The 25644-nt window shown below is 33.2% G+C and overlaps 2 protein-coding genes across 2 annotated transcripts in view; one reads left to right on the forward strand and one right to left on the reverse strand.

Moving 5' to 3' along the window:
- oaf (BRICHOS-like domain-containing protein out at first) overlaps positions 1–25644 on the forward strand; it is a 788141-nt gene that overhangs the window by 648709 nt on the left and 113788 nt on the right. The gene's annotated exons all lie outside the window — the stretch shown is intronic.
- Positions 1255–18728, reverse strand: LOC140433225 (uncharacterized). Its single transcript, XM_072521264.1, has 2 exons — positions 18396–18728; positions 1255–1629 (listed from the first exon to the last, which is right to left on the reverse strand). Exons 1-2 carry the CDS (start codon positions 18589–18591, stop codon positions 1358–1360), a joined length of 468 nt encoding a protein of 155 aa, XP_072377365.1. The 5' UTR covers positions 18592–18728; the 3' UTR covers positions 1255–1357.

The raw sequence follows: 25644 nt of genomic DNA on the forward strand, positions 1-25644 counted from the left end.
ATGTTATTGATAATTTCACCCAGCGCAGCGCCTCGATATTCTGGCCATTTTGCATATCGAATCCGCCGGGCTGAACCTTTCCTTTGATTATATTTAAGACACGGCACTTGTCAAGACCGAAGTGCATACTAAATCATTAGAGAAATTTTCTCTTTTTTACTTTTCCATTATTATTATTATTTATCGCAGAGATTTACAGTTTTTTGAAAACCAGTTAATTATATCATTGTTAAATGCATATTATTGTACTTTCACAAAGAAAATGATTGACGCAATGAAATTCACTCTAAAGCTAAAACTGATAGGATTTTAATTAATTTCGACCTATTAGCTGGGCTAATTGAAATACACGTGAGAGTAGTTCAAAGGCCGCTACTTTTAAAATTGATCGTATCACGCACATCAGTGTTATCATGCTATAACGCCATTTGAGTAATGGCTTAAATTGAATTAAATGTGTATAGAAGATAAAGGGTCGAGAAGACTGTTGAATAATTAAATGTAGAGAACAATTATCGTTTTTATAGGTACTCGCAGTTTTTAATAGAAATAAATTTACTTGCACTTAGTTCAATTGATATAGTATTATTGCTATGAAGAATGTCGTTACTCTAATTAGAAAAAACAATAACTAGTTTTTTAAGTAAATTTGCAGTAACATTATTATCTGTGTAGAAAGTAAATATTTTAATAAAATAATATATGGTTGAATGTTCGAATATATGAACTTTACTCAAATAGAAGGTGAGCACAATTTTTTATTAAATGTTGCTTAACTACTTTATCTCTCAGACCATCTTCAGGGGCATCTGAAATAAGCCAAGAATCTTTTTTTTTTTTAGTTAAAATTAGTTAAGTTCGAAAAAAACTCGAAGTTGATGGTTGATAAAAAATGTGGATATACCGTTTTAGATTTACTTCGTCAAAAAAGTTGGCTATCCAGCACGTTAGTGAATGTTATATACATTAAATTTATGTAAATAGTTTAATGTAAATTTTTCTCAGTCTCCTGAGCCCCCAGACGCTACTACACTGTTCACTAGTCACTGCACTACTGCTACTGGAGACTGTGGACGGATCATTTATACCGTCGATGATCACGTGATTTGGGTGGAGGTTGGCGTAAAGATTTATAAAGACGGGATTTTGATTGTAAGGTGAAGCGGACGATATTTTCTTGGCCTTTTTTCAATCTCTATGGCTTCTCAGTGGTGCCTAATGTGTTATATTAAGTGAGAAAACGAATTTCAAATTGTATTTATTTTTATTAATGAGTTTTTAGTGTACGGAAGAACTGATGTCATTTTTAATTTCTTGTTATATATAATACATGCTATATAAAACAAAAACAAAGTTGTTAAATATATTCCACACGCATTTCGTGAATTGGACAAAGCCGTCTTTCTACTTGAATTTCTCCTACTTGACGTTCTTCCACTTGATCTTCTCTTACTTGAACTTCTTCCACGTGTTTTTCAATTTTAGGCTTGGTGTAATCGTGCTCAATTTTTATTTTGGGTTTCTGATTGATTCGCCTTTTACATTCTGCTATAAGATGTTTCCTGTCGTCTGTACCATTCAGTTTATTAGCTATTTGTCTGGTAATGCGTTTAGGAAGATACCATGTACCTGTTAGGCAGAAATAAGAATGGATAACAATTGTGTAAATAAACTACGTACACCATAAGTACAAATAAATTAAAGTAGATAATATATTTTATAAGTATGATTGGGATAGTTGTTAGTTATGCCTATGGATGGCGCTGCTAAAAGTAAAATGTGTTGGCAGCTTACATGCTTCTTCTACAAGTACATATTATTATCAGTGTTGTCTATTCCATCAAAGAATTTGTATTAGACACACGTTAAAAGAAAATTAATTCTAGTTTTTGACAAACTTAAGGACTATTTTTCATCATAAAATCATAAATATATCATATCATAAAATTCTGTGTTTTGGATAATCTTCCACAAACATTAATTCAAAGTTGATGAAAGAATTGTAGATTCGTTATCAACAATAAAAACAATCGTAATAATTTGATAGGAGACCAGCAAATCGAAAGAGTTAAGAAGTCCACGTATATGAATATAAGTTATAAGGAGGAATATACCCTGTATAAAAACATTCTAAAAATCTAATAGATGTCACGAACTTTAAAGTCTTAATAATTTACAGAAAAAAAAAACTAAAATGACAATAAAAGAAAATTGCACTATCTTGGACATATAAACATGGTCCAAAAAGAAAGTACAAAGTTATACACGTATAATTTTATACTTTATATTGCTTGATAGTATCAATACGGTTCCGGGGCTATACATTTTTACGATTGGTAGGTTGCTACTCTTGCCAATGACCCTCCACATTTTCTTCGGCCTTGGGACCGGCTGTGGTAACCGCAGAGCTACTCAATCCATCCCGCAATCACGCTAGGCAGTGTTTTATACAGAAAAAGAATATCAGAGAAGATCGCTGGGAATGAAATATTAGATCACAAATATTACAACACAGAACACAACAGACACAACAGGCATATAACCACTATAAACGAATCAGAAATGAAACGAATACTTTAGTTAGACAAATAAAAAGGGAACACTGGCAATTCTTCACAAAACAGATGGAACACGACTTCTAGGGAACACAAAAAGAAATATGGAGAATGATCAGAGGACAAAAAAAAAGATGAACGAACTAATAAAAACGAAACACATTCAGAAGAAAACAGGGGCAGACTACTTTCGATCCTTATTTGCTAAAGGTGACGATAATGAACCACCAACACCAGAGGTGACGACAAATGAAGAAATAAATATTGAGGAGGAAGAGGTAAAGGAAGCATTATGGAAATTAAAGAATAGAAAATCACCACGAGAGGATAGAATACCGAACGAACTCCTAACAGGGTTTCAGGTCGGAAAGATCATGCACCGACGCTATATTTATAATGAAGCAAGTGCAAGAGAAATCATTAGAATACAACAAACAAAATGATCCAAAATATTTACCAAAACAACACAATAAAAGTAAAAGTGGAAGAAGAACTAATCGACCCTTTTGAAGCTGGCAATGGGATAAGACAGGGAGATTCCCTGAGTCCTCTATTCTTCAACCTGATTATGGATGAAATAATAAAAAAGTAAGAACTAAAAAAGAATACCAAATAGGAGAAAAAAAAACTTAAAATAATCTGCTTTGCAGACGACGCAATACTACTCTCTCAAAGTGAAGACGATTTACAACGTATACTGCACCCATTTAATATAACCGGCAGAAAATTTAACATGTTAATTTCCCCAAAAAGACAAAATGCATGGTTACAACAGCAAATTTACTAAGATGTAAATTGGAGCTGAAAGATCACATAATAGAACAAGTAATGGAGTTTAAATATCTAGGCATCACATTATGTGGCTACGGAAAGATCGAAACTGAATTGGAAGATCAAGTAAATAGAGGAAATATAGCCGCAAGCTGCCCGAATGAAACAATATAAGAAAAAATATCAGGAAAGAAATGAAATGCAGAATTTACAAAACAGTCATCAGACCAATAATAACATACGCGGTAGAAACACGACCTGACAAAGAATGGACAAAAAGGATGTTAGAAACAGCACAGATGAAAACACTTGGAAAAATTGATGGCAAGACACTATGGGACAGAGCTAGACGTACAGAGATACGACATAGATGCAAGGTGGAGAATATCAAGAACTGGGTAAAAAATAGAAGAGTAGAATGGAACGATCATATAAGCCGAATGACAACAAATAGAGTAGTTAAGACGGCAAGAGACGGTTTTCCAATAGGAAGACGATCAGTAGGAAGACAACGAAAACGATGGAACGACAACTTACTGGAGGCACATTGAAAAACAGACAGAGTCATGTCTACATAAAAAGAAGAAGGTATTGGTGAAGAGTACATGTAAATGCAAATGCACCACCCGTGAAAAGCAGATGCACCTCCCTGAAAATAATGTGTATTATCCATAGAGGGCAGAAGGAGTGAGGGACTAAGAGGAGCATATGAGCATTGTTTTGGTCTGTTGGTTGGTAAAAGGTATTTGCCTACACTATATGTTGCCTATATTTAAAAAATTTTCACTACACAGACGCTTTTTGTTTTCCAAAGTATTCAAGACCTGAAAAAATGACGTTGAGTGAGTACGTCAGTACATTGTAAAAGTAAACACCGAGTTCGTGGTATGCCAAAAGAGTTCGAACCATTTTTGCAAACTTAAAAAAGTTAAAGTTAAAGAAATTATTAATAGTGCTTTAATCTTTGACAGATTATTAGAAAAAATGTTATGAATTTATTACCAACTCAACTACATTTATATCTAAAAACAAACCTAGCATTGAAATTTTTTGATAAACAAATAACAGAGAATTTAGTTTAATATTTTATGCAGATTTAATATATGAAACTAATATTATTGTTATTGTGCGACAGTAAGTTTATAGAACTCGTATAATATGAACTGGTATTTGTTTGTTATTTTAATAAATATTGTTTTTTATGCAAATGTATATATAATGTATATACAGGGTGGTCCTTAAGTAATTGTACAAAAAGAAACCGTAGATTCTACACTTTAAAATATTACGATTTAAGCCAAATTGCTTTAATAAAATGTTGATATTAAGAAAGATACAGGGTGTTAAAGTGCAAAATTAAAATTTTATTTTTTACTATAACTTTCATGTTTGTAAACATTTATGTATAAAAATTTACAGCTGGGTACTTTTAAATATGAGAAATTATAATTTAATGCACACTTTGATGTAACTGATAGAGGGCGCCACTTATGCCACATATGTGGTATAAATTTGCACTTAACTTTTTTGCTCTTTAAGTTACCTGTATTTGGGATAAAGAATATTAAAGATACATTATTTTAACAAGAAAAAGGTATACTTGTTAATAACTTCAAAACTCAATAGTTTTCGAGATAATCGCATTTTAAAAATCAGCTGCATAATTCTAATCTAAGGTAAATTCCTCCAGGCAACGAAGAAAAAATAGACAAAAACATTAATACTTCTGAATTTTGGTATAAAATACCTTTAACTAAAGTTAATGGTTAACGAAATATTAAATAAAATAAATAAATCAGCAGGATAATTAATTATAGGATTTGACAAAATAACAGAATACTAGGATTTTACATCAAACATTTTACGTTTTATCTTAAATTAAAGTCATAATCAAAACATTTTGTTTACAAATCAAAATAAGAAATAGTTAAACTAAATAACATAACTGTTTGTCAAAGTAAGTGTTCGATATGTCCACCATTTTCTTTAATTCATTTGTTAATATATTCCATAAAAGATCGTCTCATATTAAATAGCATCATTGGTTCTAAAGAAACTGCTGCAGTATATATTTCGTCCCATAGTTCGTTGTGAATGTTTATGGGATTCTTATAGACACGTTGTTTTAATGCGCCCCATACACCAAAATCAAGCGGATTAAATTCGGGGCTACGTGGTGGCTATAATGTATAACGGATGAATATATTATTTTGGATACATATCCAAATCTTATGGTATATTATGGAACTACATCTTATTTGTCGCAGAAGTTAAATAATGTATTAAACTGTGATGTATTTCGTTCATGGGTTACTTATATACACACGCAATAACCTATCGATGACATTACTTATTTGTGTGATTACGTTACAGCTTACGAGTAACTATAATTACATCTCGAACAAATGGACTATTATGATTTACTAACAAACTAATATTATGCTAAACTAAATTGCCCGTGTGTTTACTATATTTATAACAATATCGGTTATTAGGACAACGATGATGTTTTTGTAAAAATGCTGAGTCTTTCAGGTTAGATTTGTAGCAAAAGTATTATGAAACAGGACACATATGTGTTATTCAATACCTCTGCTCTAGTTTCTATTTGTCCTAATAAAAATGGGTAAACAATTTACGTAATGAACAATAAGTATTCTTTTCGGATTTTTTATGAATTAAATAATGATATCAATATCTCACCACATTGCCAAGAAATATGACTACCACGACCAATCCAACGTTCAGAAAAGTTGTATTTAAGTATGTTCTAACTGCCTTCTCTCTAGAATGTGGTGGTGTGCCATCTTGCAAAAACCACATATTTTGGGTTTTTAGTATTTTACAATAGAGAAAAAGTAATAAAATACCATTATAGAAACTTAAGAAGCAATAGCAAAGGGAAATTGTAAACATGGTGACGGCCAACGTCTGAATACGGACACGGCACCTAAAGATTAAGATAAAATATCTTTTCTCCAATAAGACATTTAGCACCCATACTAAAGCATTTTGTGATGTTACATTATCATCTTTGAGTTGTTTTAATAAGAATAAACTATGAATTATGCTTATCTACAGGTATTCAGTGCTTTACCGCAAAAATATCAAACTAAGAAATATTGTGCAGCTGACTTATAAAATGCATTTATCTGAAAAACGGTTGAATTTTCAGGTTACTAACAAGTATACCTTTTCTGTGTAAAAATAATGTATCTTTAATATTTTTTAACAAAAATAGAGCTAACTTAAAGAGCAAAAATGTTAAGCGCAAATTTATGCCACACATGTGGCATATGTGGCGCCCTCTAATAATTACATTAAAATAATGTCATCTACTCAAAAGCATCCAACTGTAAATTTTTGTCCAAAAATATTTACAAACGTAAAAATTATAGCGAAAAATAAAATTTGAAATTTCCACTTTAACACCCTGTATCTTTCTTAATATCAACATTTTATTAAAGCGAGTTGGCTTAAATCGTAATATTTTAAAGTGCAGAATCTACAGTTTCTGTTTGTACAATTACTTAAGGACCACCCTGTATAAAAATTATTATAACTATTTTTGTATAATTTAGTTATTTAATTTGTTTCCTTTGTATTAGTATATTAATATATCATTTATTATTTCAATTATATTCAATTCTAAGTGCCAAAATTAAAACTTACCAGAAATCAAAGAAAACTTAAGAACCAAAAAAATAATACAAATATTTAATTATTTATGGCAATTCTGCTTTATTAACAAGTACGGGAATAACGTATATCAAATTTTTGGTGTTTAATACACAGACATAATTCACAATAAATAAAGAAAAGATGGATATGATCAAAGTCCACCGAAATAATATATGACATACATGATTAAAAATCTAAAATAGACGTGAGAAATGCTCTATTTTTCTGGTTAATAAATTCTAGCATGACGTGAAGGTCTTTTTTTACTTTCGTTTATTTGCCGAACACCACAAAACGCTAAGAACCCTGTCGACTTTAACTTTTGGACAGTCACAACTTTTTTCAATACACGGCCATCCCATTCCATTAAGTCACCGAAATTTTTCTTGTACAATACTGTTCCAGGTTCTTCTTTCGTCACACGTAACCACGATGCTTGAGTAATGCCAAGTTTAGATGTCTCTATACATGGTGATGATATTTTATCAAAATCAAAAAAAGTACATTCTCCCATATCTTACAGTCTGTAAAGGCCGGTTTTCACGCTACGTTTTCTTGTACCTTTTGTGGGTCATATAAAACGTACGACAAAATGTACGTTTTGTCCAGTTTATACACACTACATTTTCCCTTCCGTTTTCATTCTCATTTCTAATTCAGATTCTTGAGTTGTGTGAAGTTTGTTTAGTGATTTTTTTATTATGGAGGAAACACGGCTGCTTTCTTTTATTTTTTCAACCATAACGATACTACGACTAAGGAAAAAGGTAATGAAGAGGGAAAAGACAAGATGGTCAGGAGGGTGAGCTTCTAAGAAGAAGCCAGTATTCCCACGTTTCGTTACTAAAAGAACTGAGAGGCGAACCAGATGACTGGCGCAATTATTTGCGAATGGACACCTCAGCCCATTATCAATTGCTAGATTTGGTAACATCATACATATTGAAACAAGAAACCTGCAGGAGAAAAGCCATTACACCCCATGAAAGACACACAGCAACTCTCAGATATCTTGCAACAGGACGCAGCCTCAAGGACTTGGAGTTCACAACCATAATATCCAAACCAGCGTTAAGCCAAATAATTCCTGAAACCTGTAATGCAATCTACTTGGTTTTAAAACAGAACTACTTAAAAACTTTTATACAATTCAATAAATTCCCCGAGAAAATCGTGGACGCATTGCGGCAAATCTGACATTATTAGGCTTTTTTTGGGAAAAATGAAGCGAACTTCAGTGGAGCTAGTCGTCAACTGAGTCAAGATCGAACGACTTGTCTGAACATGTATTTTCACGTAACGTTTTATCATGTCAGTTCTCGCAAAACTATGCTTCTCCCATCATTTCCGCGATCTGACCGTGGATTTCATTTCGATTCGACAAGATGTACGTTTTGCTGTTTACATGCCAATTTTAATGTATAGGATTTGTCCTATCCACCAAACCTTTAATAAGATGTTGCATGAAAACTGGCCTTAAGGTCTGGAAGGTCTAGCAGCAGCAATTAATGTTTTTATATAGCTTGGAACGTTCTGCTCGTTTCTCGATAAAAGCAAAATCTCTATCTGAAGATGAAAAGCTATGAACGTAAACAAAAAGTTTATGGTCGATGGTATCAAAATGTTCATTGGCTACTAAGAAAATGTATAAGAAAATAAACATTTTGTTTTTCAATTGCCCTGCACAGCTGTCGTTCCATATACATAGTTTTCGCTTATAAATTTTTCAGCTGTCCTGTATTAAAGACTTGTAGAAGACATGGTGCCATTTGGTTCCCACCACGACCTGATTGCCCTTCATGTCAGATGCACATTATCCCATCTGACGTATCTTGCACGTGTATTCCAAAATTGTAGCATGACAATTGGCGGCTGTAATACATACTACTATGTGTCAATTTGGGAAGTGAAAATACTTTTTGTAGATCCATAGTAATATTACAGTTGTCGCTACCTGGAAGAGTACTGCTCGTAATGTTTACTTGAAAAACCTTAAAAGCTTAACCTGTTTTTCTATGATGTAATTCCAAGTCAGTTTTAGCTTTTCTAGATACACTAAGGCTTTTGTCCTTGCTTTAAAAAAAAAATAAATCACAAGTCTTGCAGGTATCAACTCTAGGTCTGCTAAAAACAGACTCGGAAAATCCTTCATAAAAACTCTTCTATAGAATTTGTGTGTTGTGGTGCAGTCAGGATGGTTAATTTTAAAAGCATTGAATAGCTAATTAACATTGAGGTCCGGACTGAGATAATTTTTTTCACTTTTTGATCGACTGTAGTCGCTCTCGTCCCTCGGGAAGCTATTAATGTGATCTTTTACCATCTGTCTATCACGAAGAGTGTACTTAAATTTTTTAACACCTTCTCGTTTATCCTTGTATGCGTTGTATGCCCCTCCTTTTTACGCCTAACAAGCGTAGTAATATTTTGCGGACTTTAGCAAAATAGCAAAAATTTCCAAAAACGTTTTTTTATAAACTCTTTTCACGTTACCCTACCCATCTGGAACAGCAAAAGCTGCGATACACTGTCGTTTAATTTCTGATGAATCATCATAACTACCATGGCGTTGAGTTAAAGGCCATGATACAAGTCAAAAATCTTTATTTTCGTATCAACCACGTCCATACAGCCGAATTTACATTTGCATGTGATCTCAAATAAAAAAATTTCATGATACTATCCTATCAAAAAAGATAAAGTAACAATAAAAAAAGTTTTAGGCTGTAATATCGGATAGCACTGATAGCTATTCATAAATTAGACTAACGTGCGGCCTAAAAGTTCAAGCGAAATATCTGTTAAAAATCTCGTACTTACCTTATTTTTTGGAACGTGTTTTCCAGGTTTTTGCAGTTTACATTTTTGTGTAACAAAGAGTTTTCAAATACTGGAGTGAAGTTGGCACGTAGACCTCATAAGGGGACATTGGCATAGGAACATAGATCATATTGATTGAAAAAAAAAACAAAATTTATATTTTGGCACATAGATCACTTAGCTCGGCCACTCTTTAACTATATTTCAAAAACGCGCGGGTGAAGCAGTACTAAGAACATTATCTTACTCAGTATAACAACGCAAAGCGGGTCGCCTCAACTTCCACACGTCTGTTTTAAGTAAGTTTTGAAAAGAGAAAATTTTATTTTTTAATTTTTGTTCAATATACAGGGTGTTTCAAAAAGGTATGTCATAAATTAAATCACGCATTCCGGGGACAAAAATAAATTGATTGAATCCAACTTACCTTAGTACAAAAGTGTACACCAAAAAAGTTACAGCCCTTTGAAGTTACAAAATAAAAATTGTTTTTTTGCATTACCTCCTAAACTACTTTTTTTTCCTAGTTGGCCATAAAATTACAATTAGTTTCTACGGATACAATAATTACAAACAATTCCATCAATAATAGTCAATAATTTGAAGCTATCTTTTATCGTGTGAATAAGATTAATATTAAAAATTTTGATATTACAATGGCCTCCACATTTCAGGAAATGGCAGATATGCATTTAACTGTGGGTAAGTTGGATCAGATTAAATTATGATTTCAATAAACTATCGGGAATATTGTAGGTGAATGTCAAGGAAATAGTGCAGCAGCCGCAAGGCGTTATGCAGTAAAATACCCCAATCGAAATACACCCGATAGACAATTATTTCTGACCATTGATCGTCGTTTACGGGAAACGGGTACATTCCAACCGCAAGTTGCTGGCAATAGGGTCGTCCAATAATGGATGCAACTGATGAAAACGTCCTAGAAATCATTGAAGAAGTTCCTGGAACAAGTACAAGGGTAATAGCTGCTCAACTAAATGTTTCTCACGTAAGGGTTTGAGGCGTTTGAAGGATCAGCTGCTTAAAACCTATCACTTAACAACGGTTCAAGAGTTATTGGTTGAAGATTATCCTAAACGGATTGGATTTTGCGATTGGTTGTTAGTGGAAAACACTCGAAATGTTAATTTTATTAGAAATATTTTGTTTACCGACGAGGCTACCTTCAGTAGAAATGGAATAACAAACCATCATAACGAGCACATTTGGGCCGACGAAAATCCTCACGCCAAAAAAACGACTTATCACCAAAGGACTTTCAAAGTTAATGTTTGGGCAGGAATTGTGGATAGATAACATTCTAATAGGCCCAGTATTTCTTCTCAACAATTTAAATGGTGATAATTATTTGCAGTTCTTGGCAAACGATTTACAAGAGTATTTGGAAGAAGTGAATATTGCAGTAAGGCAAAATATGTAGTTTCTACAAGATGGCGCTCCACCGCATTACAGTAATGAAATCCGGGAATACCTTTGCAGGCAGTATCCTGGTCGGTGTATTGGAAGGGTTCGTGACGCACCTATTTCTTGGTCACCCAGAAGTCCAGGTCTTAACCCCATGGACTTTTGCTTTTGGGGGTTTATAAGTGTATTCTGTAACAATAGAGGACGAACAACAATTGAGGGTTAGAATAATTGAAGCTGCAAATCAATTTCGTCAGAAAAATATGATTTTTCAGCGCATTCGGTTTTCCTTATTAAAACGATACCGAATGTATATTTAAGAAAATGGGGGTCATTTTGAACATTTATTGTAATATCATATTTATAGAGGTTATAAACATTTTTTGTACTTGTTAATTCATTTAAGCTATTTATTTAGTTGCACGTAATTTTTTAAAGGTTAATGAAAAGAGCCGTAACTCAATAAAAACTATTTTTTGAAAAAAGTGATGAGGCAAAAAAATTTTAAAAATAATGTGTTAAACTAATGATGCCACAAAATGCATTTGATTTGAACGTACTCAAAAGTTTGGAGGGATTTGGGGCTGCACACCCTCCTTAAAATTTTTCTGTGCTCTTGGATTTTGTTGTTTCTTTTTTATGAAAAATGCTTTCAGAACAAGAAAGTAACGTGTCCATTTTAATTACAAAATGTCAAGTAGTTTAGGAGATATTGCAAAAAAACAATTTTTATTTTGTAACTTCAAAGGCTGTAATTTTTATTGTGTACACTTTTGTACTAAGGTAAGTTGGATTCAATCAATTTATTTTTGTCCGCGGAATGCGTGATTTAATTTGTGACATACCTTTTTGAAACACCCTGTATAGTAGTATTTTGTTCAAGTATAGATACTTCCTTGGTTGCTGTCTTGTCTTTTGTGACTCCACTAAAAAGTGAACAAATTTTCGATCTAGTGTGATTCCCCTGCCTTTTTCTTTGTTTCTCTAACGACAAATATCGATATTTTTGGTTGTTCTAGTTTTTAAGTAGTTTTCAGTTTTATCTCGCCAGCGGTGTACGTTCCATCTTGCAAAATTCATTGACCCATTTCGTCGCCATGGTGGTCATCCATGTGTTCCATACGGTATTTCCTATATTCTGGCAGCCGATAGCAAAAAAATTTTTACAAGTAATCTTTAATTATTGATCATAAACTTTTCATTCATTCTCAATCAAATTTTTCAAAAATATTGTTTAAATTCCCTTAATTTTTTAAAACTCATGTTTTACCTATTCTCTTTTGTTATCAATGATTTGATCTCAAATTTAGTTAGATTTATTTTCGGCAATTGCCCAAGAGTAATTTTATTCAATTTCTCTGAGTACTTCGTATGGATTTTGCAGAAAATATACCTCTTTGCCGTCTCGAACTAATAATTCATCGAGACTTCCGTTTAAAAATTCAAATTCCACGTCCGAATCCTCATAATTTACAAGCTAAACTTTTTAACATGGAACAGAACCATTTGTCATGAATAAGGAATGACATACATTATCTTTTTCTTTCCTCAACTTCCACACGTCTGTTTTAAATAAATTTCGAAAAGAGAAAACGACAATATATATCATTTTCTATTTCCCATATATTTTCACAAAAGTGGGATCCGCGTATCTACATTTTGACTCGGTATGAAGAACGATGTCTCGTACGTGATAGATGACATCCATTATCAAATTTTGATACAGGTATAAAAACAGGCTTTCGCAGAAAGGTATCTTAAACTTTTTTTAGAAACGATGGCTTTTTGAAAGGAAAATATATTTCGTATAGCTAAAAGGTTTTTCAATCAAAACAATATTTTATTAAATACCAGCATGATTCAATATTTTATTTTCTACTATACCTACAATCACAGTACCAATAACATTTTCTACAATACTTTAAAAATCATGGCTAATTATCTGTTTAATATTATCTTCTGTAGTTGGCCACTAATCGGTATATATATTTTTTATTTTTAATTAGTTTAAATAGTTATTTTTTCCTGGCTTTTATCTCGTGATTTACAATGTAATTACTAAGGAGAGAATTGTACTGTCGTGATTAGGTGTGTTTTTCTTTTTTTCTTTGACGAATTTTTAAGTTACAGAATAAATTATCTCCCAATAAAATCGTCCCAGAAACGCACCTTCTAACAACCAATATTTAAAATGTATAATATATTATATCTGAATTGTCAATATAAATGAGTCAGACAAAATTAAATTATTAGAAGATTTTTTTTTATTACCAGATAACACAAATTTCAAGAAAACACAAAATAGATCCAAAAATCCAAAATAGACAACAGAATCAATTGGATTAAAACATCTGAAGATCAAATAAACCAATGCCAGCAATATGTAGACATAACTTTAAACACAATCGCAGAAATAAACAAAGTTGTTCAAAGAACGGTAACATTGCTGCAACCAAATATCTGACACGCTTCTTTAATTGCGTGTATCAAACTGGTAGTCTATCTCACGACTGGCTCACAACTACGTATATACCACTACCCGAGAAGCATAAGGGAAAAAATGTGAAGACTATAGAACAATATATTTGATGAGTCACGCAGCAAAAATTTTTATGGAGGTTATCTTTAACCTTATTCACAAATAATGCGATAAATCTAAGCCGCTCACACAATGGTTTTAGAAAAGGTATAGGAGCAAGACATCTAAGTAATCCTGGGACTAACGTTAATCGCTGAGAGATATTTAATAGTGAAAAGAAACCTCTACAATTGCTTTATTGATTATAAAAAAGCTTTTGATCGGATCAAACATCAAAAATTAATGCACCAACAGGTGTGGTTGAACAGACGTGATATCACTATCGTTTGTAATATCTATTGAAATTATAGAGGTTGCATTTGAAGAAACAGTCTCTAACACTAAACTGGTAAATAATGAACGAGGAGTACGTCAAGAGTGTGGTCTGTCCCAATTATTTTTAATGTATATGCTAAATGTATAAACCGATCTTTATTAGAAGAACGTCCGGAGCGAGCAAGAATAAATGAAAATGAAGAACAGCTCCAGATACTAATGAATACACTCACAGAAGATAGCAGCAGGATGGGTTGGATTTTTTTTGTTTTGTTTTGGCTTTAGGGTTAGCCCATGCAGCCAAAAGCGAAGTAGGTATTAAGTCTAGCTTTTTTGTTTTTCATTTTTAGTGTAAGGTTGTCTCAGCCTGATCGACCAATTTCTTATGATTATAGCAAACATTTCCTTCAACGTAATTTGTTTTGGGGAGATTAATCATATTAAGCATTTTGGGATTAGGACAAGGGTCATACTTTTCACACCCATGGATCGTTGTGAACATTTTTTTAAAGCAAATACTGGGTAGACCACAGTAAGGTAGGTATATAAACAAAAGGAAAGACATTTAAGGTTACAAGCCTAATCTAGTTGTTCTACAACTTGATTTTAAACGGAAATATGAAAAATAAAATAAAATCTAAAACACGTTTATCATTTAGTGCCAAAACATTGATAACATTGTAGGGGTTGTAAACATTTAAACTTGTTAGATTTTTCTCAAACAAGGATGTTTGACTGATGTGTGTACTTGCTACAATTAAAAATATATGATCTAAATCTGCCGGTTCGTTGCAAATATCACTAAGATTATTGTCAATTAAATTAATTGGGTACAAATGGGCCGGATAGCAGGCATGTCCAAACTTCATTCGGGATATAGTTGCTATGGAACTTCTCGGATAGTTGTAATTTGCAAACCAGTAGTTTTTTCGAATGTCGGCTTCTAGCAATGTGTATCTTGTGCATTTTGTCAAACAGAAGTATCTGTACTGTTTAGACCATTTTGATAAATTATTCTTGGCTATATTTATTCTCAGATCCAATGTTAATAAGGGCGTAACATCTTCTCCCAACTGTAGGCTTTCTTTAACTGTTTTGTCAACTGGTTTATTGTATGTGATGCCTGAATGCGATTTTAGCCCAAAAACGCCGTTTTTAGTTTCTTGCATTTGAAAGACCAACGTTTTTATTTTGTCTATGTAAAGATGGATATATGGGGAGTTGATTTACAAATGTGATTGTCGACTATTTAAAACTGAACGGGAATCTGAAGAAATTATGGAGTACCTACGTAGTATTACCCTATTATAAATTCTATAGCTTTCTGTAATGGCGAAAACTTCTGCTGTAAAAATGGATGGCTTTTACTCAATTTAATTGTGCGTTGTACTTGCAGTGAAACAATAAAAGCCGCATTTTTAATATAAGAAGCTTTTGATACATCTGTGTAAAAAGCAGTATACATTTGGTCGTTGTTTAATATCTGATTTACTTTGTTTACTTTTGTTTAGATATTGCTGCAGGTTTTGTTAGGCTTGTGGAATCTTTATTTATAGTTAGTATTGCTACGTCGTCAGCAAAGGAAGCGGTTGTAGTATTATTAGTCTTTGTATATCGGCTATGTAGATAGAGTGAGAAAAGCAGCGACCCTAGAACACTGCCCTGCGTGACTGCGGATTTGATAGGCCGGAGGTTGGATTGATGGTCATTGAATTTTACAGAGAAATATATATTTGATATGTAGGATTTGAGTAGAAGGAAATAGTTACTGGATAGTGCTATTTTTACTTTGTAAAGCAGACCTCTGTGCCAGACTTTGTCAAATACTTGTGAGATGTCTAAAAATATAGCATTGCAGTGTTTCTTTTCTTCAAGACTTTTTGATATTTCAATTATCATTCGATGGACTTGTTGGGTAGTGGAGTGATTTTCCTGAAAACCAAACTGATGTTTTGGTGGTAAGGTTAGGAATTTATGATCTGCGTATATCCTTTGTAGCAACACTCTTTTAAAAACTTTGCTTACGGTAGGGAGTAGACTGATGGGTCAATAAGGTGTTTTTTCATTGGCTCTTTTCCTGGCTTCAGGATCATAATTATTTCAGAAAATTTCAATATGTTTGGAAAGTATAAGCTTAGCATTCGGTTAAATGTAACTGTAAGCAAAGTAATGGTTTTGCGAGGAAGTTGTTGTAGTACTTGTGTCGAGATTAAATCATAATCTAGGGCCTTTCGTGAGTTGAGTTCGTTTATTTCTGTCTTGACCTCTATAGGAGTAAAACTTTTAGTCGACAGGGATATTTGACATGCTGCGCTAATTAGTTCTTTCACTTCTTCATCAGGGTATGCTTGCTCTATTTGAAATACGTTCGTAAGATGTTTAGCAAAGACGTCCGCTTTTTCTTTGTTGGAACAGTCCCATCCTCCATTTGGTTTACGGATGGAAGGGATAGTTGTGTATGGTTTCTTAGGCTTCGCAGTCGCCTTCCATAACGTCTGGTTATTCGCTGTAAGGTTTGTAATGTAATGTTCAAAGGTTTAGTTGTTTACGGCTTCGATGACTACTCCAAGTTACCTGCGTAGTCTGTTGAATATATGTAGATCTATGTTGTTTCTAGATCTTTGCCAAGTTCTCCTCGCACGACGTTTTTCAGTAACGAGTTGGTGAATGTGCAGGGGAATATTTATTTGGGTTCAGTTCGTGGTGTAGATTGCCATGCTGCTTTTTGCATAAGTGTAATGAAGTATTGAGCTATTGTATCTATGTCATGTGTAGATTTGATCCGCAGATTAAGATTAGTGATGTCTTCTAGGTATGATTGAAAAGCTGCCCAGATGGTGTTATTGACGTGAGTCTTGGTATGGGGGGTTGTTTACAACTGTGGTACTCAGGCTCATAATAACCGGTGTATGATCCAATGAGAGATAATAGCTGGATTCTAATAGACGGTTGTTCCTGGACACTCCTTTGCTTATGTATTAGTCCAGCAGATCTAGAAATTTTCTGGAGCAACTCTGCAAGTACGTAGTGATTCAGTTGGTGTGACAATCATAGTTGTTGTCGGTCATTGCTTTTAAAAGATTACGACCTTCTGTTGTTGTGAGTCTTTTTAAATTTATTATAAAGTGCCTACCTATCCTATTATAGATTTGTCAAATCTTAAATGATAAATAGTAATTGTTAGACTTACCCTTTGAATTACTGAATTAAACATTTGTCTCATATTTGATCATATTTGTCTTGAGAAAGAACAGTTTTTGATCAATTTGAGTAAGCGACAGGAAAACGGGAAAATTTGCATAAATGAGTTGAAGTTAACACTGTCAAGTCAAAAAAAAACGAATGATCAAATTTTCAAATTGATATTTTTAAGTTGCTTAGTACACTGTCTTTCGCATGGAAGTGGTGACTGAACCAAATTTCGTCTACCGCGCTGTAGGTAGGAGTGGTTACACTAGCAACATAGGAGGAAATGAGATATTATAAATGAGGGAAAAGCATGTCAAAGTTAGCTTTACATGGAAAACCGAGACAGAAAAAAGGCAAACCGCAAAGATAAAATAATAATGTAGAAGATTTTAAAAAACAGTCGTAGAAGAATCGAAGAGTGGTGCACAGCATAATAAATAGTCAAAAGAGGTTGTCAAGAAATACTTGGTATTTAAGTAGGGAAACATTTAAGTGTAATAAGTTCTGATTGTATACAAACAACTTGAGACTCATGTCTCCAAGTTTTGTTGAGCTAAATAAATATATAAAAATAATGCGTAAGATTTATACAATATTTGCCAATAATATTCTGATAAAACTTGCAAAAGAACTTACACAATTTTAATAAACATTTTTCAGTATATTCTTTATTTCATATTTTACTCTCGTCTGAGGTCATGAGTGTACCTACCCAAAAAGGTTCTTTAAGTTATTTTCCTGGATGTATTTTATAATTGGGGTAATTAAATTAATTAGTAGACTATTCAACTATTATGGTGCTTGACAATATGCTGGCTAAAACCTTCTGTCACGTGCCTACTCCGCTGCTTTCAGCAGGTCACGCATATCGCGCACATGTAAGAGCTGTATTGTAAGGGTAATCGACTTCACACGAACGCTTGTTTTGCTGTTGATTCTGTTATTGAACCATACGTTGACATACTATTAAACAATGGCGTTTGCACTATTCATTATTATACAAACGAAGACATATGTTTCATGTAGTACAATCATTTTTGTATCGTGCCGACAAACTATTTTCTTAAGTTTAGTTAAAACGAAACAAAAAAATAACATACCTAAATAACATCCCCAGGGAGTTGGTGGAGGTCTAGGAACTCCCGGCAATATATGGCCCCTTTTATTAGCAATAATCTGCGTTTTTCCCAATCGTGTTGTTGGAATTTCACAGTGGTACCTAGGAATTTCCCAGTTTCGTAATACTGTAGGCATATATGCCATATCGTACTGGGAGGCTCGATATAACTTCGACATATTGATTATTATAAAAAATATTTAACAAAATTTACAGTTAAAGTTCTTCAAATATTTGACAAGTTGTATAATATCAACTAATGATTTATTCTTCTTTTTATTTTGTATTAATTACAAACTAAAACGAGTGTATTATACCGGGCATACAGGGCTGTCATCAATGTCAATCTTATTCTGTCGAATATTAATTGACCAATGAATATTTTTTACCTTTTAATACATTGTGTCTTGTATATCTTAGTTAGTGGGTGTTGTATTTATTATAAGGTATAACTGAGTGTACTTATATTTTCCAAGAATATGTTTACAAAAGAAAATAAACGCTCCTAAGAATATAATAAAATTAGGAAATACTCTAACAGAAGAATTCCTACTAACCAAAGAGTTGCGGTAAGGATGTTGTCCCTCTTCGCTGTTGTTTTAACTAAATAAAGTTTTGAGAAAGTACCTTTAAAAATGATAAGTATAGTTTTCTGTAGTTGATCGTTGAAGGAAACATCGAAGGAAGATGAGATCAAAGAATACCTGATGGAAAATGTTCAAACAAGACGTGTATCCGAAAGTGATTCATATTGATATGACCAAGGATCATCATCATAAGTGACTCGACAATCCGTTGTGGGTCTTGGTCTGCTCACAAATACGTCGCCACTCCTGTTAATTCCTGGCAACTTCCCTATATCTGATCCTGAGAATCTGTAGGTCTTCTTCCACATCATCAATCCATCTCCTTCGTGGTCGTCCTCTGCTTCTTGTGCCCTCTGGTTTTAAAAATCTTAATATCTTCGTGTATTCGTGATCTGACATCCTAGCAATGTGTCCAGCCCATCTAAGTCTCTGCACTTTAACGAATTTCACAATATCTGGATCGGTGTATAACTGATATAGTTCAAATTTGTATCTTCAACGTCATAGCTCATTTTCATTTACGGCCCCAAAAATCTTTCTAAGAATTTTTCTCTCAAAAATACCAAGAAGTCTTTCATCATTTTGAGATAAGGTACACGTTTCAGATCTCCTTCTCTCTTCTAAGACGTCTATACTCTTCTTTTTTTCTCCGTGTACAACCTGCGTCGATGGTCGATATTCTCTCTTCCGACTTTGGCATTCAAGTCTTCTGCTATTATTTTGATGTCATTTTTTGGGCATTCATCGTACTTTGAAATCGATTACAGTGTGTTTGACCTTGCTGCTTACAATAAATCCGGTACCATATTCGTGTCGGGTAGGATATCCACTATAGTAAATATTGCAGTCATTTTTTTCCAGGTTGCCTGAGTTAGTCCCCCTCATTTCCTGTAAAGCAATGATATCTGCTTTGGTTTTATTCATTTCTTGTATGAGCATAGCCGTGGCTCCAGGTTGATAAAAGTTCCACGTGCAAATTTTTAAATCATTATTCTTATTTCGTTTGTGAGTTTGTCGTAGGTTAGACAGTCCGGTTTCTTTCTTTGTAGCTCTCGTAACAAAAGGTTTTTCACAGGGTTGGGTAAACACCAAACCCCCTTTTCGGAGGGGGTTCCTGACCCAACTTTCCAGCCGGGTTGGATACCGGATCTCAAGTTGGGTTGCTCGATTTACAGGGGACACCAGCGTGAAGGTGAGAGTCGGATTTGAATAGAAGAGGCTAATTGAAGTAAACTGGAATCAACTTTTCGCATTCTACCCGTTTATCCCCCAAGGATATGTATACCCCACAAGTATGACCAAAAATACAAACATATAAATATTCTACTTAACTTAAAAGTAGGAATTGGCTAATGAGTTACTTTCACGTAAGATTAGTTATTAGTAATAAAATACTATGTAAGGCCTAGATATTGCAAAACTGTTAATACTAAAATTGAATTACCTATAAACTGGTATCTCATAAATTCTAAAATTAATTGCGGAAAAAGAGAAAAGCATCGTTAATGAATATTGCTCGAGTAATTAGGCAGTCCGCAATGAATTTTTTGCCAATAAATTTCTAGTTTAATATTCACGGAACTTTGCGGTCCTAGTTTAATTAACGTCCTGCTAGACGCGCCGTTCCGACACTATAGAATATCAAAGAAGGCTTGAGAATGCTCCAACGAAAAATAGTCCGCACGATAATTACACAGAAAACTGTTTTTTATCTTTTTTGGACAACTAAAGTGTAGCGCTGCAGTGGCTAGCCACCATCTCAGACCACGTACAATACTTTATTATAAACGCTTCTGTGTTCTTTGCTGTTGCACACTTTTATTTTGGTTCGTCAAGGGGTAAAAATTACTTTCATAACAAGTATGGCTTTGAAAGTGTTGTTTTTTTAATAACTTTGAAATGAAGTGGTCTCTGCTTCGTTAAAATGGTAAATTGGAGGAAAAATCGAATTCGAGTATTTTCAGTAAAACTGCTTTACATGTAATATTTCGTTTGGTAGTTTCTACTTAAAGATAAGTTTTTTTAAGCATCAAATAGGGCAAAATAAAATAAACAAATCTCGGTGAAAAATTATTCCACATTAATAGAGAAATATTTTTATTAAAATATTTCTCGAATTATGTGCAATAATTTCATATCATAATGCAATAATCATAGATAACAGACTTGTCTGAAAAACTTAAATATTACGCTATAAAGTAACTTTATTGATTATCGTATACAGTGTGTCCGTAAAATATGGAATCAATTCGATATTTCCTAAATGAAAAGCCTTTTAAAAAAAATCTAAAACACGTCGATTTTTTAAATTTAATGTTCTACATTTTACAATAAAATTTCATTATACAAGGTGATACACATTACATTGATGACGTCATCGGCTCTTTTTTTTATATGTAACACCGTGTATTTTAGGACATTTTTAGATTGATAAAAATGAGCTGATTTCAAAAAAGTATAATACTCGGGTCTAATGGATATAATTTGAAAGATATGTGCTTAGAAAATAAATTATTTATTATCAATAGCAAAAAAGTAGCCTACTTCTAGTTTTTGGTAAACTGTAATTATTTTTAGTAACGTTCAATAATAATTAACCCTTTCGCTGCGGACGACGCACATGTGCGGCGTAGCGAAGTTGAGCCATATGCGGACGACGCACATGTGCGGCGTCGGTACACTTAAATTATAATCATATTTTCTGAAAGTAGCATAGCATATAAGTTTATAGAATTTTATCAGCATATTGCTAAATATTCAGCCTATTATTAGGCAACTTTCGTTTTTAGTTATGATTTTTATTTTACACTCTAGATGGCGTCCCGTTTTAGGTATGTAAGAATTGAGAATTTAACGGTTTTTGTACATTATAACTTTATTTTTTTCGATAGAAAAACGTGTTATATACTCTGGTGCGTAAACATTATATTGAAATGGCAGATTTAAGTAAACCTGGACCTTTTAGTACAAAAAAACGAAAGATTGTACAAGTGAGAAATCCTAATAAGTTAACAGTGGAAGAAATGATGGAGTTTTTATATAAGTCAGATCAAGAAAGTTTGTTAGATGACAATGATAGCGATTATGAACGTAAGTTAGCAAAATAATAAATATATAAGATTTTAATTTGTATCTATTATTTTATTTCTAGATCAAATACAGAGCGAAAATGAAAGTGACAATTCTACAGTTGTTTCTAAAATAAATAATCAAGACATTTTAAAGTGGGAATGTGAAATTGACAATATGACTCAAATTCCCTTTGTTAAAGAAAACAAATTATTGGTTGAATCACCGGGTGAGCATCCTTACGATTGGTTTAGAATGTTGGTTGATGACGAACTTTTAGAAATGATAGTACGAGAAACCAATATGTATGCCGTGGAGGACCTCTGTACTAGTAGTGGTAAAGAAAAGTCGAGAATTTCAGCTTGGAAAGAAATAACTGTTTCAGAACTACTAATTTTTTTGGGACTTACCCTACATACAGGAACAATAAAACTTAATAATCTACAGGACTACTGGAAACAGCATCGGTTGTTTTCTCTTTGTTTTGGAAATTATATGAGTCGAGACTGATATCTACTTATTATGAGATGCTTACATTTTCATGAAAATATAAATGATCCACAGATAAGAACAGATCGACTTTATAAAATAAGACCACTATTAGATTATTTCACACAAAAAATGAAAAGCATCTACTATCCAGGCCAGAATTTATCATTAGATGAATCGATGGTTTTATTTAAGGGCAGACTTCTATTCAAACAGTACCTTCCTCAAAAGCGACATAAATATGGAATCAAAGTTTATATGTTAACCGAAAGTGATGGGACCGTTTTAGATTTAGCAGTTTATACAGGATATAATGATGTACTAGGTGGTAAAGATCATTCACAGAAAGTAGTATTGCATCTTATGCGCAACTACTTGCATTCTGGTCACTCTCTTTACATGGATAACTATTACAATAGCTATCATCTAGCTAAAACTTTAATCGATAAAGGTACTTTTTCCACAGGTACACTACGAAAAAACAGAAAAGGTTCTCCAGAGGATGTTTTAAAGTTAAAGTTAAAAACAGGTGAAACGAAAGCCAAATATTTAAATACCGTCATGATTGGAAAATGGTGTGATAAGAGAGAGGTAACATATATTTCAACTGAATTTAAAAACGACATGGTAACAGTGAAAACTAGGCGAGGACTAGAAAAAGAAAAGCCTTTGCCTATTGTTAATTATAATAAGCATATGGGTGGAATAGATAGAAGAGATCAGCTTATGGCGTACTATCCGGCAGAGAGGAAAACATTACGTTGGTATAAAAAAATAAGTTTGCATATCATTAAGTTATTACTTATTAATTCTCATATCCTATATAATAAATTTTATGGCGAAAAGAAAACACTGAGCAAGTTTAGACATGAGATCTTAGAAAAGTTGTTACCAGAAGTTCCATCTCCAGGAAAAGGCAGGATACAAAATGTTGAATACACACCTTCAAAAATTGATGTCACCAATGAATGCGGTAAAACTTTAAGAAAAAGATGCCGAATGTATTCTACCAAAAAGATACGAAAAGATAGTATTTACCATTGTTTAGAATGTGAAGGAAAACCAGGACTTTGCCTAGGAGTTTGTTTTCAGGAATACCATAGAAAATAATAGACTTCATATTTTGTGAAATTTATTTTTGTTATTTTTATTTTTAAGTTGCAAATAGGACATTAAACTTTTCCCTAAAAAAATGGTTTTCAATCATTTCGTGAAGGCTCATATGTGCGGCTTTCGCATATTTCAATGAAATTATTCATATATGTGGAGGCCGCGCATGTGCGTCTTCTGCATATTGCAATGAAATCATTAATATATGCGGATGCCGCGCATGTGCGTCTAGAAAAAAATTTTATACAAACCTACAAATATGGCTTTATAGAGTCTTAATAAGATAAAATTAAACTTGTATATATATATATATATATATATATATATATATATATATATATATATATGAGCCGCACACACGGTACCTACTAGTAATTTCTGCCGCAGCGAAAGGATTAAGTAGTACAATAATTGTATTAATTCGTGAATGTTCTGTATTATCGCTTAGAATAATTTTAAGTAGAAATGAATTTGAGTGTATAGCAAACAATTGAAATACTCATGATGATTGGGTATGGAGACAAATCGCGAACTCAGATGGAAGTGTGTAATTTATTTAATGATAAATATCTAGAAATACCCATCACGCAGTCAACAGTAAGTAAGATTGAAAAGAAATTTCGAGAAACTGATACGGTTGAAAATGCACGCAAATCAGGTCGTCCCTCTGTAAATTATGTTACAACATTAGATGTTCTACTTGCTTTTGAAGAAGATACGCACACTTCTGTTTGTAAGGTTAGTAGTGATCTCGATGTTTGCAAAAGAATGGTACACACAGTACGTAAAAGTAAGTAAAGTAAGTAAAATGCACAGTTGTACAGGAATAAAACGAGGATGATCCAGATAAAAGAATACAATTTTGCGAAATAATGATGGATAACATCCACCGAAACCCTCTCTTGGTTCAAAATATTATTTTTTCTGATGAGGCTACATTCAAATTAAATGGCGAGGTCAACCGTCAGAATTGTAGATACTGGGCAAAAGAAAACTCCAACTGGATGCGGGAACATCATACACAATACCCGCAAAAGGTAAACGTATGGGCTGGCATTGTAAGAACATTAGAACATTAAATTTAAAAATCGACTTGTTTTAGATTTTTATAAAAAGGCTTTTCATTTAGGAATCGAATTTATTCCATACTTTACGGACACACTGTGTAATTCTTCTGCTTAAAGTGCCCTCTCCTCAATGGAGGTTGGCTACTACAATTTTAAACTCTTCTCTATCTTCAGCTGTTCTTATTAGCTGTTCAAAATTTAGCCCTGTCCATTGTCGGATGTTTCTGAGCCACGATAGTCTTTTCCTTCCTAGGCCTCTCTTTCCCTCGATTTTTCCTTTCACTATAAGTTGGGCATATTGGTACTTATTATTTCTCAGTATGTGGCCTAGGTATGATGTTTTTCTAACTTTTACTGTGTTAAAAAGTTCTCTTTCCTTGCCTATTCTATGCAGCACTTCTTCGTTTGAGGTATGCGATGTCCATGAAATTTTGAGTATTCTCCGGTAGATCCACATTTCAAAGGCCTCCAATTTATTTACGGGTAATTAGAAGAGTCGACCAGACGTAGCATTTTGATAAACGTAGTCGAATTTCGAGTTTTATTCGAGAATCACAAAGCAGTTATTTTATTTTTTCGAAAGATTTTCTGGCCTGTTCTATTCTCGATCTTATTTCTAGATCAGGATTTAGGCTGCTATTGATCCAACACCCCAGGTACTTAAATTTATTGACCTGTTATAAAATGTGCCCATTTATTGTGCAAGGTTGAGGTACGTTTTGGTTTTTTCGGATTGACATCACTTTGGTTTTTTTAATGTTTATTTTCATACCAAATTGCTCACAGGTCGAGTTGGTCTTGTCGATGAGTCGTTGTAGACCTAAGTCGGAATCCGCAATTAACACTGTATCATCGGCGTATCTGATACTGTTGATATTTACGCCATTCACATTGACTCCATCCTTGGAAT

The sequence above is a fragment of the Diabrotica undecimpunctata genome, chromosome 2 (assembly GCF_040954645.1).
Source record: "Diabrotica undecimpunctata isolate CICGRU chromosome 2, icDiaUnde3, whole genome shotgun sequence".
Taxonomy (NCBI): domain Eukaryota; kingdom Metazoa; phylum Arthropoda; class Insecta; order Coleoptera; family Chrysomelidae; genus Diabrotica; species Diabrotica undecimpunctata.

Bases quoted from the DNA above. Each gene is read 5' to 3' on its own strand.
- LOC140433225 (XM_072521264.1), bottom strand. From the start codon at position 18,591: ATGTCGAAGTTATATCGAGCCTCCCAGTACGATATGGCATATATGCCT. The intron at 1,630-18,395 runs GTATGTTATTTT...TCTGCCTAACAG, and splicing joins TCCCTGGGGATGTTATTTAG to GTACATGGTATCTTCCTAAA.